This window comes from Arachis duranensis, chromosome 5 (assembly GCF_000817695.3).
Source record: "Arachis duranensis cultivar V14167 chromosome 5, aradu.V14167.gnm2.J7QH, whole genome shotgun sequence".
NCBI lineage: Eukaryota > Viridiplantae > Streptophyta > Magnoliopsida > Fabales > Fabaceae > Arachis > Arachis duranensis.
This window is the reverse complement of record NC_029776.3, coordinates 648,855-661,853: the sequence shown is the minus strand read 5'-3', so window position 1 is coordinate 661,853 and position 12,999 is coordinate 648,855. Positions and strand designations below refer to the sequence as shown.

General features: G+C 26.6%; 1 protein-coding gene across 3 annotated transcripts; it reads right to left on the bottom strand.

Annotated features, from left to right (window-relative positions):
* Window positions 1–4,185: 4,185 nt before the first annotated feature.
* LOC107487059 (MADS-box transcription factor 23) lies at window positions 4,186–12,663 on the bottom strand. Of its 3 annotated transcripts, none has more exons than XM_016107638.3 (8): window positions 12,559–12,663; window positions 12,243–12,441; window positions 6,426–6,504; window positions 5,243–5,304; window positions 4,984–5,083; window positions 4,863–4,904; window positions 4,687–4,770; window positions 4,186–4,500 (listed from the first exon to the last, which is right to left on the bottom strand). In XM_016107638.3, the coding sequence occupies exons 2-8, from the start codon at window positions 12,422–12,424 to the stop codon at window positions 4,336–4,338; spliced, it is 714 nt and encodes a 237-aa protein (XP_015963124.1). In that variant the 5' UTR covers window positions 12,425–12,441; window positions 12,559–12,663; the 3' UTR covers window positions 4,186–4,335. The 3 variants fall into 3 exon arrangements, with proteins under 3 accessions (XP_015963124.1, XP_015963125.1, XP_020997537.1); XM_016107639.3 differs by having other exon boundaries at window positions 4,186–4,497; XM_021141878.2 differs by having other exon boundaries at window positions 6,432–6,504.
* Window positions 12,664–12,999: the final 336 nt, after the last annotated feature.

Below are 12,999 nucleotides of genomic sequence, written 5' to 3'. Positions count from 1 at the left end.
TGAAATAAAAGAATTAACAAAAAAGGTCGAAAAATTAAATGACACCCTAAAAACTAAGTTATGACAATAAATAAAGAGAAATATATGTAACCTATCAAGATAAAAAACAAGAACTCTTTGAAAGAGAAAATCGGTTGAATTATTTACAGTTTTCTGAAATAAATCAAAGAGCATTTGAAGCTCTAAAAATAATCTATGACAAATTGAAAGGAGAAGTTGAAGAGTTAGAAAAATTGATAGAATCTCTAGAAAATAGTGATGAATCAATGATAGAATTTGCAGAAATTCTAAGATAAATAATGAAGTATACAAAGATTGAAAGACCAGAAAACAAAATAAAAAGAAAAAGGGCGAAAAGATTAAAAAGTAAAATAAAGGAATATAAAAGAGAATTAAATAGTCTTCAGTTCGAAATTAATGACCTTATAATAAAAAGGATAGAGATAAGAACAAATATAAACAAGTTGGAGCTAAACTTAAAAAATTTATAAATGCCTGGAACACCATATTATGACTTAAAAGAATTAAAGCTATTGAAAGAAAAAATGGAGAATGAAGTTGAAAAATTAAAAAGATATTTAGAAACAACAGAAAGAGTAGAAATAAAAGAAGTTTTGGAGGACTTGAAAAATTATATTAAAGAAAAAGACAAACAGATAAAAGATTTTATATACAACAATCAATGCAAAAAAGAATATTATAAACTAAAACAAGATTGAAAAAACTATAAAAATGAAATCAGAATTAGTAATAGTAGAAATGCTCAATACTTTTGATTATGAAATTACAAATTATAAAGTACCACCAACCAAATCTATACAAATCATAGACTTATTCGAAGCAAAATATGAAGAGTTAAAAGAAATTACATCTTAAAATTGGTATCAGAGCCAAGTTAACGATTAAGGGTAACACTTTCTCTTTAAGCAACACTTTTAGTGACACGCTTTTAAAATCAACAAATAACCATAAAAGACAAAAATCTTTACAAATGCATCTGTACACTAGATGCCCCCTTTTTACTTTGCTACCCTACTTTTCTTTTCTTTATTTTTCCCTCAAAGTAAATTAGATTAACTTTTTAATAATTACAAGTGTAATAACCTGTGTCATGCACGTAATAAAATTGAAATTATAATTTTAAATTATTTTATTAAAATTAATTTGAATTATAATAATTTAATTAATAAATAAATAATATAATGTGCATTGTGCGTATTTTTTTAAATATAGTATTAAATGTATTAACTTGAATGTAGCTATTAAATGTATACAAATCAAATATTAAAGAATTACTATATATTTATTATTATTGTCATATTTTAATATATTCTTAAATCAATGTATTTATATGTAAAAGTAATAATTATGACAAATAAAAGAAAACAAAAAAATATATATCATAAGATAAACACATACAGGTTTGAATATATATAAAGCTCAGCTTTAATGAATCAATTCTATGCGGCAGAAATTGATTTTGTGTTTTCAATTGTAATAAAAAAATAAATCAATTATGGCTCCTAGAGTTAATTAATTCTTAGAGAAGTCATAATTTGTTACAATTACTTTTATAGAGAACAATATATAAACCACTTTATATCATTATTAATTTTAACATAATTAATTATAATAAAATTAATTTTTACCAAAAAATAATTCTTCAAAGTAGAGTTATAATCACGCAAGAGATGGGTATTTATTGACATGCGTAAAACGTTTAGATAGGACCATATAAGAGTAAACATTTAATTTGATCCTTGTTTATTTTTAAGAAGAATAAAATTATTTTTGTCTAATAAAAAAAAGAATACTTTGATCATCAATTTTATTATTTTGGAATAATACCATCTATCTGTTAAAAAAATTATTAAATAATAATAAAAATTAATTTTATAGAGAGAGATTTATTTGTATTTTGTGGGAATTTTAAATTTCTACAAACTATTAATAAATTTATTTTTAAATTTTTTTTTATCAATGGTGGTTAAGTGAAAAAAGATCATTAATAAAAATAATATCGTAAGAAAAAAAATACTTGTAGTACGAATACTTTTTAAAGAAAAAATAACATTGAATAAAAAATGAAAGAAGAGAACATTAACATTGATGATATTAGTATTGGCGGTGATGACGGTAAAGGAGATAACAATGATGATAAAGTATGGTTACAGGATACAAATAATGGAGATAGAAGTGATAATGATGAGGATGAAGAATGTGGTAGTAGTAGTGATCATAGTTAGTTATATTGTTGAAAAAAATTTTGTGGGGTTTAAAACCCTCACAAAATATAAATAAAATCCTACAAAAACTAATTTTTATTATTATTTAACAAATTTTTTAACAAAGAGATTGTATAATCCTAAAATAAAAAAGTTGAGAGTCAGTGTTCTTTTTTTACAGAGATCGTTTTGTCCTTTGTGAAAATGAACAGACACTGAATTGGGTCTTTATTCGACAAATAATAATAAATAGTATGAATTTTTTCAAGAATAATACAAGTGGTCTTTCGTATTCACAACTTTCACCATTTTAGTCCTTTAAATTTAAAATTACTTATACTGGTCTCCGAAATTCAATTCTGACACCATATTGGTCTCTAAACTCTTTCTTATACTGAATTAGCAAACTAAGTGCTAAATTGCCTCAAAGTTAGCTTGCCATGCTGAAAACATGATTAAACAACGTTATTTCGTTTGCTACTTAAATAAGGCAAAAACGAGAAAAGAAAAAAGAGTTTATATGATATGCAAATTATTATATCTCTTTATTCTCGAAAACAACCTCAATTTTGTCTTATTTAAGAGCTAAAACGAAAAAATATTATTTAGCTATGTGTCCAGTATTGCAAATTAAAACTAACTCAACATTCCGTTCATTAACTCAATGTTAAAAAGAGTTCAGAGACTAATATAATACTTAGAGCTGAATCTCATAGACAGTATAATAAATTTTAAATTTAAAAAACTAAAATAATAAAAATCATAAATTTTAAAGACCACTCTAAACATTTACTTTAATATAATACTAAAAAAGTATAATATCTAGAAAAATCGAAAAAATCAAAACACTTCAAATTAAATAACTCATTATGTATAGTAAAAGAAAATAAAACCAAGATATCGAAAAGAAGAGTGATAAGACTATAGGAGTCAGCAAATTTTATGATTTATAATTATCAATTAGTTATCATTAATGTTTTAAATGGTGTGAGATTTTATTCAATGATGTGAGATTATTCACTTTTCTTTTACTAGTTAAATACGGACTAAATTTTAATAAAAGTGTTAGTCTTCTAATTTTTTCTATCAAAAATACTATCTCTTGCGGCTCCATATTTTTTATTTAAAGATAAAATAAAAGATCACCAAAAATAATTATTAAGTTAATTATTATATATTTATATAAATATATGTGTTATTTAAAATAAGTAGATCTTACAGACAAATCATCATACAATAAGCATTTCCATAAAAATAATTTCAATTGAGAAATGTTACGCGATTAAATTTATTAACAAAAAATAATAAATTAGTAAAAATTTAAGTATAATTAACTTTATTTAAATTTGTTAAATGATTTAATAATGCACTCGAACATCCCGGATAAAAAATCGAAGAAAAAGTATAGATAGATAATGAAAATACTAAACAATGTGAACAATGAATATTTCGGATGTTTATTTCACTAGGTGTGCGAATGATTATTCTAATATTGAGACTTAAGTGTATAATTTAAAAATGTTGTGTATTTTGATTTGATTGATGATTGTTCATGTTGTTCAAAAAAATTATTGGTTACTTAAACAACCCAAGATTAAAACAGTGTGTCATGTTTTGCTAGCGTTTGTAACTTTCGGATAACAAAAAACAAGAAAAACGAATTTAAAAAATAAAAAATAAAAAGCGTTAGCCAGCCATGGACGTGCATAGCAACCAAGCTTTTTGCTTACTTTATTAATGACCGATTAATTAATAGAAAAAAGAATGAGATATTTTGTGACTCCCTCAGATATTTCCTTCCTTCTCTGTTCTCTCTCTCTCTCCCCTGTATAAACGAACCTGAATCGCGTTGTGTGTTAGCAAGTGAAGCAAGTTAAAGTAAGTAAGAACCTGTTGATTATTTTAGTTGCATGCAAATCATATTTTTATATGCATGCATGCATCTTTATTAATTCTTCACATATACGGTTGCATTGCATCTTTAATTTGTCTTGTTGCACTAATTTTTCCTATGCTATATTAAGATTTTCCATAAGCAATTTTACATCCACATCTCATTTTGTAATTTGGATTCTTGTTTAGAGAAAATCTTCACTTCTTCATGTGTGATTCATCTTGTTGCACTTGTTGAAGTCTCATAGGCTTCTTGATCTGGCTGGCATAACTGAAGTTGGACTAATGCCTGTGAGCCTCCTCCTCCTACTTGAATACCATATGGAATTGGAATGAATCCATTTCTGCTTGTTGCTTCTATTTCGCTTGTGCCATACACCTGCTACATCACACTTTCATTCTTAAGTCTATTTCTCTGTGTTTGGTTCTGATTTTCTAAAATCTTTGTTTGCTACTTCCTCTCAAAATCATTCTGAATAGTTTCTAAGCATACACAAAAATAGCCAAAAATTGAAATTGATTTTTGGTGAATGGGGATACTCTATATAGAGTAACCAAGCTGGACTACCTTTCTGCATAATTGTGTGTTTTCCTCCTGCATCAGGTTTACTTTCTTAAAAAGTTCCAAATTTTCCTGATGGATGAGGTTGCCCTGCATTTGCAAAATACTTAAAAAGGTAAGTCAGGGTTATAACTTTTAAATTTTTTAGAGAAAGATTATTGACCCTTGCTGCGCCACACAACCTTTCGGTTCAGCTCCTTGATTTCTTCTGTTAGAATTTGTTCCTGCAGAATTTGATTTAGTTAGTTGCTTTCTGGTGCTTAAGTTTTTTTTAATGGGAATAATCAAGAAGCAGTTGTTGACCTTTTTCATTCGGACACCTTGGAGACTCATTTCTAGTTGGTTCTCTAGATCTTGTAGGTTTCTCACACTCAAACCATAAAGATGTTGCCCCATCAATTGCCTGTGTCATCATATTTTAGTAGCTTAATTAGATCAGATGTAAAAAATTCACTAACTTCAATCATTCAAAACAGGGGGAAATTTAGAAAAAGGAAAAGAAACATTGATTGTTGGACTATGAAAAAATAAATGGCTAAGTACATTAGTAGAAAGGCTGTACCTATGATTTTCTTGGAGGTTCTGTAGTTGCTGCCTTAAAATTTCTGCCTCCCTTTGCCAAAACTATCAATGATCAAGTGAAGTGATGCAATGAGTAATGCAAATGCATAAAATGCAAAAGGGATCATTTTCTTCATTTTGAATATAGCTTATATAGGTTGTTCTGGTGATTTTCATTTTTTCCTTCCAGCTTGGAGGAGAAGAATTTGTTGGCATTTGAAATCGAAGTATGGAATTGATTCCATAACCTTACTCTATTTCAGATTGCCAACTCAAATTCTTCCTCACCTTCTCTTTTTCCTTTCATCTCAAGCAAGTTTATGGCCTAGTTATCCATTTTAATTCTGAGTTAATTTTGGACGACTTTTACTTCACTTGCATGTCATTGTTTGAAATTTATATAATTATTATGTTGAATATTTATTGATTAGTTACTGGGGTATTTGTGACTTTGACCGAATTTTGAAGATATTCTAGTAATACTGGAACAGTCAAGACAAACAAACTATTTCCTAATGGAGTTATATTTATATGGCAAGTCACAAACTATAACTCCATTAAAAAATAGTTCGTTTGACTTGGCTGATCAGGATTCTAGAATATTTTTAACAAAAATACATCTGAGTTTTAGTTCTGATTGAAGTTGGATTTTAAGAATAATGCTTCATCCTGATTTTCATTTGTCAGCATGAGCAATTTATGTGGTGGTTCACTGTTATCTTCTGAAGATTGTTGATGTTATTTCATAATGTTTTTAGCTTTTACTGCATATTCTATTTATGCATTTGTATTATCTATGCTGATCAAGAATCTTAGGATAACCACACCACAAAAATTAGATATTGTGATTGCAGAGCCTAAGTTCTTATCTTGGAATCTATTTTATATTTGTCTTATTTAACCGTTCGCTAATTAGTGCAACAATTAGTGAAAGCTAAATAAAACAAGTTCTGACAGTATTTTTTTGTTTTCCTAATATTACTGATACCTGTGTATAAAATCTTAGTCACTATTCTCAGAATTGCTGAGAGTTTACAGAAGGACAAACATAATCCAATTAGTTTAGCTTATATATCACAGATTTAGTGTTGCAATTCAACAAATTGATTAATAAATAACCTAATGATGATGCACTTATAAAATAACTACAGTAGTGGGAATATGCAGCTGTGATTAGAGCAGACCTTAACCTCAGATTCTGGATTTATGAGTTGTTGTTCTTCCTCCTTGCATGAGTTATATCTCTCGATCACTGATTTCATGCTGATCACATAAATGAATTGTCATATTTTTACTTGTTTTATGAAAGCTGTGTTAATACAAGACATAGGAAAGCAATATATCAACTCAACAATATATGTTTGTAGATGCCACTCAAAGGATGAAACAAACTTAATATGAACAAAAAGATTAGTAACTTATTCTAGTGATTTTTACATGTTTTGAAATTACTTTTCTCAAAAATCTAAAGTTCAATTAATATTGACCTTAAAAAAATTAATACAAGACAAATAAAAAAAATGAGTATAATATTGTTTTGGTCTCCAATATTTAAGATGAATTCTATTTTGATCTCTAATATTTTAATTGTTCTATTTTTATTACAAAACATTTAAAATAACATCAATATTATGCGTCAAATCTCTCCTTAATAATTAATGAAATTGATGTACTATTAATAATACTTTTGTTAAAATTATATTTGTTCAATCTCTATCTCTCACTTTCACCCTCTCAACAACTCTAAATCTTATTCTTCTACCCATCTTCTTTCTCTTTTTTTTACACTATTAATTCTCCAAGAGAGATTTGAGGAGAAAGAAAAAGGGAGGAGGAGAATAGAGTCTTAACTTGTTGAGAGAGTGAAGGTGAGAGAGGAAGGTTGAACAAACCTAACTTTAACAAAAGTATTATTAACAGAGCATCAATTTTATTAATTGTTAGTGAAAAATTTGACGATGGATAATATTGATACTATTTTAAATGTTTTGAGATAAAAATAAGATGATCAAAACGTTAGAAACTAAAATAGAATTCACCCGAACATTAGAAACTAAAATAGTATTTTATCAAAAAAAAAATTATATAAAATTTATATTAACTTAAAAATATTCTTACATGAAAGAAGTATATTAGAAATATATCTATTTATATATATATATATTTTTATCAATTTAAGTTCTTGAACAAATAGTTTTATTACATTACAAAATTATATATCTCAATTTTGTACATATATATAATATTTATAATTTTTTTCTATATATAGTCTCTTTTGTTGCTGACTCCAGTTTAATGACTATATATGGAATTCTAGTTGTGTTAAATGATTGAATTCTTGTATATATTATTCAAAAACTTTCTGTATATATAGGATACAGAAAGTATATATCATTCATGACATAACTGTTTATTATTGAAGAACTTTCTGTATATACATAGGGTACTGTGTCATCGGGAGTTTAAGATATATACATGACTCTTGTCATACATTCCAGTTCCCAACTCTTATATGTTGATGCATATTTAAACAGTTGCACCTCTCATGACTCATGAGCATATACATACATTCAATTCATGGATTACGCTAAGAGAGTAGAGTTCTAGTAATTCTTGGCTGAATTCTGATATCTTCCAATGTTTATGGTTTTAGTTAGTCGTAAATGCTAAGGAGATAACAGTCAAATTTAATATTTATTAATTATCGTAATAATTAATAAATGTTAAATAAGATAAGTTATAATTAAGTTGGGTTGATCTAGTGGTTAGCTCATTAGTCCGATTAAGCAAGTGTCGAAAATTCGAATCCCATCTTGTGCATGCAGTAATTTATTGGCCACGATAAATTCTTAAATAAAAAAATACTATAAAAAACAAAAAAAAAATTATGACTATTTTTAGTTAATTATTTTTTATTACCAAATATTTTCGTTTAGTTATATTATGACCTATTCATTACTAAGGAAATGTGCTCCTCCTTACCTATTAAGTAAAGACCGTTCCTTTCTTTGTTAATTAGACAAATTTTAGTTCTTTATTTTTTGATTTTTAATAATAAATTAATTTTTAAAGAATATTATATTTGTTACTTCCTCTGAAAGGCATTAGTATTCTCCCTAAGGATATGAATAAAATAAAAATGTACACATTTTTTACAATTAACCATAATATGCTAATAAAAAAATTATAGGTCTTTTTTATATAACTAATGTTCCTTCAATAATCCTTTCACTCAAAATTTTAAATATTTTACCCTCAAGAGTCAAGAGTCCTACTTCAAATTAAATATATCTAATGTAAAATGATAGTTTTTTTTTTCTTTTGCAATTTAATCATGCTTATATAATAGTGCAAATACAAACTTCTATATTGACATTTACTTTTGAAAATTTTAGTAACTTGTTAACTTTAGGTATTTTAGAATCAAATATTTTTGTAACATATGATTGGTTGATAGTAGTGTATAAAAGGTAATTTATATTATCAGTACAAGGCTATGAAAATTAAATTCAAATTAAATTTTTGTTGGAGAACATAGCACAGTAGTGGTCAAATGAGATTAGATAAACACTTATGATACGAATCAATAAATCAAATATAAATACAATGGTAAGATGATATAAATGTGAAGGCACAAAATTTTATGTGCTTTGATAATCACATGTCTACATCTAGAGAATATAAAGAGAGAATTTGGTTCTCATTTCCAAAATCTTTGTACACTCTCTCATGGCCTCAACCTAAAGTACCTCTGCCATAGTCTTTAGGTCTCTCGGTATCACACGCCTAAATTATTGATTTTATTCTTAATTAACAAGAGCGATTTACTTAAAGAGTTATTATGGCATGTTACTTAAATAAATGGAACTGAAGCTAATTTAAGTCTTTGGATGGACACAATAACACTGTTTTTGCTAACCATTTATTAATGGACTTGTTTTATACATATAATATGATCCAAAGCTTATAATATCTTTTATTATATGACTATTATATGCATGTAGACTTTATTTTATTGAAAGGAGAAAACATACTAACTACTGTGGGTAGATTTTTGGGTCTCTTTTTATAACTTCAAATATTTGTATTTCATATGTGTTATGTGTTTTTTGTGGTTGATCTCTCTGTTGTGTATTATGTCTCTCTTTGTGCCAATATAATGTACGTATAAGGATTTTTATGAAAATATTTGGTAATTAAAAAAATTAATAAAAAAATTAGAATTTATCTTATTTAATAGAATTCTTAATAAATGAGATGTGTCTCATAAAAACTACATTGATCTAATTAGAATCCAATATAATATTTATATTTTACTGAACTTTGTTCAATAGAGTTAAATTTTGTGAGTGTATGTGTTATTTTATTTTTAATTTTGGATAATTAAATAGATATTATATGGTTAATTATGTTTATAATTTTGGATAATTATATTTTATTATTTTAATAATTTACTTAATAAATTTAGACAATACAACATAGAAGTAAAATGATACAATTAGTATTAATTAATTAATAATAAAGATATTCAACAAATAATAACGAAAATCAAACCAAATTAAATATTTCAGACTTCAGATTACACAATAGTTCCTACTATGGCATGATTCAGCATATATAATATGTATTTGAAGATATTTTCACATATATAATATCTCTAATTGATTTCCACAAGGGCTGAGTTATTATCATCACTCTTTTGAGACCAGCACTTGTTCATATAATTAGATTTTTAATTAGAAATATGCAAGATTTTTTTTCTATGGATGTATATACTTTTTTCTTTGGTGTATCATGTTTGCTTTTTTTTGATTTAACTCTTGGCACCCATTCTAGAAGCAGAAAATTATTGATTCTATTTTGTTAAGATGCTTCCTCCATACACACCAACATATATATGTCTAACATTATATGAATTTATAATTTTTATATATTGTTTATCATATAATTAAAGAAGCTCAATAATTTTACTTTTTAAATATGTCAAAGAAAAAAAGTACTAATAAAAAACTAAATAAGGAGATGGATTATTCCACTTAATTAATTGAATGTACCATGGATTTAGTTTAGCTAGCAAGGAGATATAAAATAAACTTTAGAAAAAAAGTTAAGCTAGCTCAAGGATCCTAAGAAAGTGGTGGGTTTGTGCTTAAAATTTTATTGATTACTTTGGATAAGGACTAGGCAGAAAGTATACAAGAAAGGAAAAAGGGTTGTAAAATTACAAGGAAACTAGAGAATGATGTGATTTCAAACCTAACAAATCATATAGCTGCTTAAATTAGTTAGAGATTCTTAAGATAATTATATTATAAGGTTGTCCATGTCAAAAAACTAGTGGCTAAAACGCTTTATTTGATGCATGTATTGCCCGTGACATGAATTGATCCTAAATGGGAACTTGAATTGAATATTTGTTTTGAGATGGGACATGTTCTTGTCTATGTAATGCTATACCCACTTTCACATCCTAAATGATACTTATTGACATCATCGATCGGCTAAAAAGGCATGCTATCAACTAACTAAATCATTTGGATTATTGGTTAGTGGCTAAAGTTTTGCAAAGATTGGAATCATTTATATATATGCTTCTATGTGCTAACCTTCTGAAATTGGCAAAACCAACAAATTGAGATGCATGGTATTAGAAAGATATGGATAAGTGGATTTAATAATTTGTATGTGTGATTAATGTAAGAATATATACACATATATCACATTACTAAAATATCTTATTAAATTGTTTAATTTTATAAGTTTTATAAACATAAATATTTGATTAGATGATAAAGTAAAATTTGTTTGTACTACGAGTATTTATGTTAGGTGTACATTAAAATTAGCCACTAAGATAGAATATACATCGAAATACAGAATATACATTAAAAATAAATTAAATTACATATATATTTATCTACTAATCTTAGTAATTAATTTTAGTATATAAATAATATTTTTAAATAATTAATAAACATTTAACTCATGAAAGATAGTAGCCTAATAGCTAGGAAGCTGAAATTATTAAATCGAAGTATATACATAATCTTACTATAATAATTGATAGCTAATATGTTGAGATATATATCCTTGCTCCTTAGCTTATAGATGAGCAGGATAAAAAAGGTCTATACCCCAAATACTATATATGAATATTGAGAATATATTTCTTCTTTGAACAAACTATAGAATAAACCATATAACTGATTTTCATGATTAGGAAAAGTTTTCTCAATGTTCTGCAATTTATACTTACTTAAGATGGAAGGGTGATAATAATGACAAGCAAAACGAAAGAAGCTTTCTGTTTTAGAAGATATTTATAAATGAAAGACAATTTTATTAGAGTATTTAAGATCCTATAAGGGATATAGCTAGTTCTTTTAACCTTGATTTTTTTATTTTCAAAACTCATATTTAAGATACTATTCAATAGAAACTCACTTGCAATTGTCTTCATATGAAGTTGTTAATTGAGAATCGTTAAATAATAATTTAATCAAATATGTCAAATTATCGAACTGATTCTCAATTAATAACTTCATAAGAAAATAATTGCACCTAAGTATCTACATTGATCATTAAAGAGAGAATGAGTATCTGTCACTTGAACTATTCGACCACAGAAACAAACTAAGCTACTGAATACTAATTAATTAAGATTAAGATACTAGATCTCTTCTCTCTGCAGCTCTGTCTTCGGATGAACACAACATAGGGCTTAGCTTTATTAAGCTTACAAAGCTTATTAGAACTTGTTAATTAATTAGAAATGTAACAAGGCTATCGATATATAAGATTTTGGTCATGCATAGTCATCAACAATATTATTATGATAAATCATGTAAAATACTCCCTCGGACTATAATAATTATCAGCTTAATTTAATCAGTCCACGTATATAAGAATAAGCAGAAATGAAACCTACATAGATATATATAAGCTAAGGTTATTAATTAAGATGGAAATGAATTAAATGAAGTAAGGTTGAAGGTTGAAACCTTGTGTTTGCATATTCATAAAGTTTTGCAGTGCTGGAGAATATAACAAGACCAACTTCTGCATCACAGAGGATAGCAAGCTCCTTAGCTTTCTTGATCAAACCCTTTCTCCTCTTCGAGAAAGTAACTTGCCTGCTCGTCGAATTATCGATCCTCCGAATCACAATCTTCCCTCTTCCCATTTTCAACCTAGGGTTTCCTAAAGATAGCAAAATAATACTTCTTCATTATTGCTTAATGATACACAAATTAAACTATATATATGTAAGTAAATTAATTAAGCTAATCAAATGCTTAATTAAAGATTTGAGCTTACTTGGTAGAGGGCAAATTAAAGCAAAGAGAGAGGAATCTTAATTGGAGGTTAATGGAGATGAGTAGTGAGAGGGTGCAAGAATATTATGCTTATGGTGGTGCCTTTCCATTTTGTGTGTGGCAATGGCAAGTCCAAAGAGGCTTTATAATAAGCACAAAAGTGGGTTAATTAAGATTAATTTTATAGAATAATTAGAGATCATAATTAACTTAATTAGAGTTGCATTGTGAGTTGTGACTATAGCTTTAGTAATAGTGTACTTTCTACAGTTCAAGTATTCGATCGAGGAAGAGAATATTATATTATTATATTAGTAATATTTGGACTAAGGAGTAAGGACTATGCTATATATTACAATATTTTTATTTTCATCAGTTTTAGAATTTTTGTGGCGCCGTCAGCCGTATTAATCTCTGACACGTTACACGTACAGATATTTGT